This window comes from Salmo salar, chromosome ssa13 (assembly GCF_905237065.1).
Source record: "Salmo salar chromosome ssa13, Ssal_v3.1, whole genome shotgun sequence".
In the NCBI taxonomy this organism is placed as follows: domain Eukaryota; kingdom Metazoa; phylum Chordata; class Actinopteri; order Salmoniformes; family Salmonidae; genus Salmo; species Salmo salar.
This window is the reverse complement of record NC_059454.1, coordinates 77,974,109-77,980,525: the sequence shown is the minus strand read 5'-3', so window position 1 is coordinate 77,980,525 and position 6,417 is coordinate 77,974,109. Positions and strand designations below refer to the sequence as shown.

General features: G+C 43.0%; 1 protein-coding gene across 1 annotated transcript in view; it reads right to left on the bottom strand.

Moving 5' to 3' along the window:
- Positions 1-2,502, bottom strand: part of cssa13h11orf54 (chromosome ssa13 C11orf54 homolog) — a 9,833-nt gene extending 7,331 nt beyond the window's left edge. The window contains exons 1-6 of the mRNA NM_001140908.1: positions 2,400-2,502; positions 2,189-2,287; positions 1,999-2,072; positions 1,810-1,911; positions 1,275-1,451; positions 741-890 (exon numbers count right to left, since the gene is read on the bottom strand). Coding sequence (NP_001134380.1) covers positions 741-890; positions 1,275-1,451; positions 1,810-1,911; positions 1,999-2,072; positions 2,189-2,287; positions 2,400-2,466 — 669 coding nt within the window. The 5' untranslated portion in view covers positions 2,467-2,502. The remainder of the gene's footprint in view (positions 1-740; positions 891-1,274; positions 1,452-1,809; positions 1,912-1,998; positions 2,073-2,188; positions 2,288-2,399) is intronic.
- Between the last annotated feature and the right edge of the window lie 3,915 nt (positions 2,503-6,417).

Below are 6,417 nucleotides of genomic sequence, written 5' to 3'. Positions count from 1 at the left end.
AACCCGTGCCTGTAGTGCGGGGACAGCATGTTAAAGCAATTCACAACACACACAAAACAAGCCAGTCGGCAAGTTATGTAAGGTAAATACAGCTTGTGGCAGCAAGAGCCATCAATATATTACACAGAGTCGTAGTGTAACGCTAACAAAACACAAGCACGACAAACCACGGGTGGAAGATACAGATCAACCTCACGCAGCGAGTGGAGCACTCAAAAGGAGGGGCTGGCCATGTGGCCAGCTGCTCCAGGCTGCAAACAGCCAGTGAGTATACTTCCACGCAAGATATTACTTACCAGTGACTTACCAAGCGAACTTCAGAAAGTTTGTACATGAAACATTACGGACGTCCGCCAAGAAAATGAAAGAAAATGTGTGTCGCAGCCATGGGGTCTATATATAGGGGCGGACCCCAGCCATGACAGTTGTACACGGGAGTAAATCCTCACCTCGGATGTATCCCTCCACCGCGGAGTGATACCAATATATTGGAGTGATCCAATATAGTGAAACATAACTATAGTTTTGATATCATAGATGGTCAGTTCTTGCATCCAAAGCTCTGTCTAAGAATTGAGAGTGGCTACATTCCAGGCCCAGCCCTCAGATTTTAACCAAAACAGTTGCAGGGAGTCCACTTTGTTGTTGTTTGAACTGCAGATTTCCCCTTTAAGCAATAAGCATGCATTGAGCCTTGAAACCACAACACCATGTCAACACAAATATCTGCATGTTTTTACCATGATATGGATCTTAGCCTTCCCTTTCTGGATGAGGAAGGTGCCCCCCAGAGCCAGGCTTTTATCAGGGTAGTGCTCCTCCATGGTCTTCCTCAGAGCACCCACAAGGCTCTCTTCTCCTATTCTCCTTTTGGCTCTCACCTCTATGACCTGACAGTGATAAGAAGAAAAAACTACATTTTCAGCACTGATTACACAACCAGTTCATAGTCACTTTTCTCCTGTTAATATTTGTAGACCTAAAGTAAACCTTTGGAGCAAACACAGACAGGGAGGTCATAATCGGTGTAAACATTATTTAAATGATGAACCTAAAGTGCACTTTGTTCATATAAATGCATAACCAGATGAGGGTATTATTCACCAGGAAGACAAATAATGAGTAATACACAATGATTAAGCACAATTGAAATGATACTCAGCCCTAAAATCTCACTTGGTTTTTAACTTGTTACGAGCATCATAGTTATACTAGTTATAATTCCAAATATCACACGCACCATTCTCTTACGAGCCAAACCATCCAGTTCTTACCTTTCCAGGCTTTCCCTCACATGCATACAAGTTCGCCAGCAGTCCAAAGTCACAGTCTGAGAACTTATCGCTGTATTTCTCCAAAAGACACTGGTTATTATCTGGATTAATGGAGGACAACCAGCTGCTATTCACTGCAGGCCTTCCCTCAGCTTCAGTGAGCACCAGAGGCATCATCTGGGGTGATAATCAAAATGAGATAAGACTCAACATATTGACCAATAAAACAAACTATATTAAACTTTGTCATGTCTAATTATTATTTAAAAAGGGGACATTATTAATTATAATTTACTAATTAATACCTAATACCTAGGATACCTAGTCAGCTGCGCAACTGAATGCAATCAACTGAAATGTGTCTTGCACATTTAACCTAACCACTCTGCCATAATGTATCCTATCCTCCCAAAGTTTGTAATCGCAAATTGACAACTTTGGGTAGTCTTTCTATTCATGTAATCATAATAAGTCTGACAAAATACTCCATAAATATATCAAGACAATTGGAAGATAATTTTGACAGCTAACAAACCTCTGCATTCATTCCAACATTTTTGGAGGATACAGCTCCTGCACCAAGAATGAATGCTCCAGGTAGCTCCAATTCCTTTGACACAGTGTTCATGTTGTACTCCTTGAGAGAAATAAGAATTTATATTGGACCAATTGTTATAGCATTCATCTCACATTAGTTTATCGTTATGGCTTTCATTCCCTGTACCTTGTCCACTTTGACCAGGGGGACCAAATAGGGCACTCCCCCCACATCTGTAATGCGAGGTTTTCCACACAACCCTGTCGATAGTTAAAAGAGATACTGCAGAGAGGTTGAGATGGTAACAAAGTATAACTGCATAAAAATGAAGAAAATTCTAAACGATACAGTGTTCCAAGAAGTTGCAATGTGTTACCCTTGACGGGAAACTTAAACGGATCTTGAGTGAGGTCTGGACAGTCGACAACACAAACTTGCGCGTCAGCAAAATTGTTCTTCAGCCCTCTCTGCAGCACTGTAGTGGCAAGTGGAGGAAAGGAAGATTTGAACCAGACAGTTCAATATAATTAAAGTGTTCAGTAAATCCATGCATAACACTAGGTCGCAATTTCCAAAGTATGCTTTACCGTCACATAATTCCTCCAAATTCGGGACATATAACTGGAACTTTTCAGTCTTGCTGACGTCTGACATTCTGTATCCTGTAGGAATCACAAGCTTCTAGCGACTGAAGAGCACCTGATTGTGAAACACGATTAAAAGAACTCCTCGAAAAACCTTGGTTGGCCAACTAATATTCTCTGAAGTGACGTGACGACGTTTGCTCCACTCAATTCCTGGTTGACTGTGCGCATTTCAAGAATACTACAATGGCTAAACCTTCTTATCGTGGCGCAAATGTCAGCCATGTTGGTCAGGGAGATGGTCAACCATGAGCTGCCAGTGCCGTGATAAGATCTTGTGTAAAACAATGAATGTGAAGAATGTATCTGCACTGTATGTGTGTGTTAGCTAACTAGTCAGATAGTTTTACAATAATTAGTCTATATATTTTTAAAATTAACTGCCAATATGCCAACTTTCTATTCAAACAATGCAGTCAATCCGCAGCCATACACTTGCTCAAATCAGTTGATGATAGGACTTACACAAGTTGTAAATGCAACAAGTACTGATATTGTATCATATAATAACACTCACAGCACCACCCCCCCCCCCTCCTCCCCCCCAAAACGGAGACTCTTTACATATATTTTAGAGGCTATTTATACAGAACATTTGTGTAAAACCCATATAAGCAGTATTTATAATCATATGACAATATTTTAGGTTGATTATAATTCCATTACACAATTTCTGATACATCACATGCCTTACCTATATTTTCCTGCATAAGTAAAAGCAGGAAATCCATCACCAATGCCACCTCCACTGCCATTCGTTCCAATGAGACTGGTTTTGGATTTCTCCTTGACCAAGATGGCTGCCATTTTGGCCCCATTATAGAACTTTGAGGGTTTATGACACAGCACCTCTAGTAATTTAATAGGATCACTTTCGTGAATTTGTCCAAACATGCCTGTCATCACTACTTACCACAGCCGCAAGGTCATAAACCCCACCCATTTCTACAATTTCTTAACAGTGCACTATGCAGAAAATGTTCCCCATTTCTTGGTTGCTAAAATTGTTTATGTGACAAAACATGCAAATATATTGTAGAGAATCATTGTACCATCTAAACAGATGTGAAATACATTTTCCATAACCAAAAATATTTTATGTGAAGTTTCTATGTTGCCCAAAAAGTTACATATTACAGATTTAAAATGTGATTTTAAACCTAACCTTAACCTTAACCCTAGCCTTAACCACACTGCTAACCTTATGACTAACCATAACCTGAAATTAAGACCAAAAAACTATTTTTGTTTTCATTAATTTTTATGAAATAGTCAATTTCGACTTTGTGGCTGTGGTAACTAGTGACAACCATCCAAGATTATTCTAGAGACCCCCGATCCTGATTTCATAAAAACAATCTCACAGTATTTCAATGCTGCTCTCAGTGGATAGAAAAATGTGTTATCCTATCCCGTCGTCACAGACCTTGGCATTTAGTCTTCAGCAGACAGGTAAGCACACATGGAAAGATGACCGCTGATAAATTGGTTAAGTCAGTGCTCTGCCCTCAGCAATGATTCTTCATAAATGTGTGAAGCATTTAGAATAGATTCCTATATCTAGCTTATTACAATAATGTCAGAGAAATGGAAAAAGTGTGAATATTGCAATGCATGCCTTTGCTCCCCCATATTCATGTATCAGCAGTGATTCTGGGTACATACAGCCACTTCATAACTCAAGCGCCAGTGTCTGAGGCAGTGAGATCTGTGAGAAGATGTCACTCAAAGGAGAGGTCAGAGTTCACATGCCTCATAGAATCAGAGGAGGAGAGAGGGGACCTGCCACTCCCCAAAGGAAGCAGAAAGTCTCACCTGGAGTGAAACATCCCAAGAGGAATGCAGAGAAGCATGGCTTGAAAAAGTACTCCTTTCCCTTCCTGGGGAGCGTTTACAGATTTAAAAACCTATCTAGTCTTATTATGAGTCAATGATTTGGCATTTAATGGCATTAAACATGTATTGTAAATGTTTAACAGCACAGCATTATGACAGCAAAGAAAAAGCCATATTTCAGACTGGCCAATAAAAAGAAAAGATTAAGATGGGCACAAGAACACAGACCGGAGTCGCCTGTTGACGTTGAGACTTGTGTTTTACGGGTACTATTTAATGAAGCTTCCAGTTGAGGACTTAAGACTTATGCCCAAAGCAGAAACACAGCCACTCCCCTGGCCGGTCCTGACAGTAACTACAAAGGTACCTACCCAGTTCCTGATTTACCCTTTACACCTTCCCATTAGATTTGGGACAGTACTAGGCAAGTCAGTTAAGAACAAATTCTTATTTTCAATGACGGCCTAGGAACAGTGGGTTAACTGCCTTGTTCAGGGGCAGAACAACAGATTTGTACCTTGTCAGCTCGGGGATTTGAACTTGCAACCTTTCGGTTACTAGTCCAAAGCTCTAACCACTAGGCTACCCTGCCGATCCTGACTAGTCTCCCAGTCCCTGCTGCTGAAAAACTTCCCTACAGCAGGATGCTGCCACCACCATGCTTCACCGTAGGGATGGTGCCAGGTTTCCTCCAGAACTGACGCTTGGTATTCAGGCCAAAGATTTCAATATTTGTTTCACCAGACCAGAGAATCTTGTCTCTTATGGTCTGAAAGTCTTTAGGTGCCTTTTGGCAAACTTCAAGCGGGCTGTCATGTGCCTTTTACTGAGGAGTGGCTTCCGTCTTGCCACTCTACCATGAAGGCCTGATTGATGGAGTGCTGCAGAGATGGTTGTCCTTCTGGAAGGTTCTCCCATCTCCACAGAAGAACTCTAGAGCTGTCAGAATGACCATCGGATTCTGGGTCACCACCCTGACCAAGGCCCTTCTCAGTTTGGCCGTGCGGCCAGCTCTAGGAAGAATCTTGGTGGTTCCAAACTTCTTACATTTAAGAATAATGGAGGTCACTGTGTTCTTAGGGACCTTCAATGCTGCAGACATTATTTGACACCCTTCCCCAGATCTGTGCCTCGACACAATCCTGTCTCTGAGTTCTACAGACAATTCCTTCGACGACATGGCTTGGACTTTATACACTGCTCAAAAAAACAAAGGGAACACTTAAACAACACAATGTAACTCCAAGTCAATCACACTTCTGTGAAATCAAACTGTCCACTTAGGAAGCAACACCGATTGACAATACATTTCACATGCTGTTGTGCAAATGGAATAGACAACAGGTGGAAATTATAGGCAATTAGCAAGACACCCCCAATAAAGGAGTGGTTCTGCAGGTGGGGACCACAGACCACTTCTCAGTTCCTATGCTTCCTGGCTGATGTTTTGGTCACTTTTGAATGCTGGCGGTGCTTTCACTCTAGTGGTAGCATGAGACGGAGTCTACAACCCACACAAGTGGCTCAGGTAGTGCAGCTCATCCAGGATGGCACATCAATACGAGCTGTGGCAAGAAGGTTTGCTATGTCTGTCAGCGTAGTGTCCAGAGCATGGAGGCGCTACCAGGAGACAGGCCAGTACATCAGGAGATGTGGAGGAGGCCGTAGGAGGGCAACAACCCAGCAGCAGGACCGCTACCTCCGCCTTTGTGCAAGGAGGAGCAGAAGGAGCACTGCCAGAGCCCTGCAAAATGACCTCCAGCAGGCCACAAATGTGCATGTGTCTGCTCAAACGGTCAGAAACAGACTCCATGAGGGTGGTATGAGGGACCGACGTCCACAGGTGGGGGTTGTGCTTACAGCCCAACACCGTGCAGGACGTTTGGCATTTGCCAGAGAACACCAAGATTGGCAAATTCGCCACTGGCGCCCTGTGCTCTTCACAGATGAAAGCAGGTTCACACTGAGCACGTGACAGACGTGACAGAGTCTGGAGACGCCGTGGAGAACGTTCTGCTGCCTGCAACATCCTCCAGCATGACTGGTTTGGCGGTGGGTCAGTCATGGTGTGGGGTGGCATTTCTTTGGGGGGCCGCACAGCCCTCCATGTGTTCGCCAGAGGTAG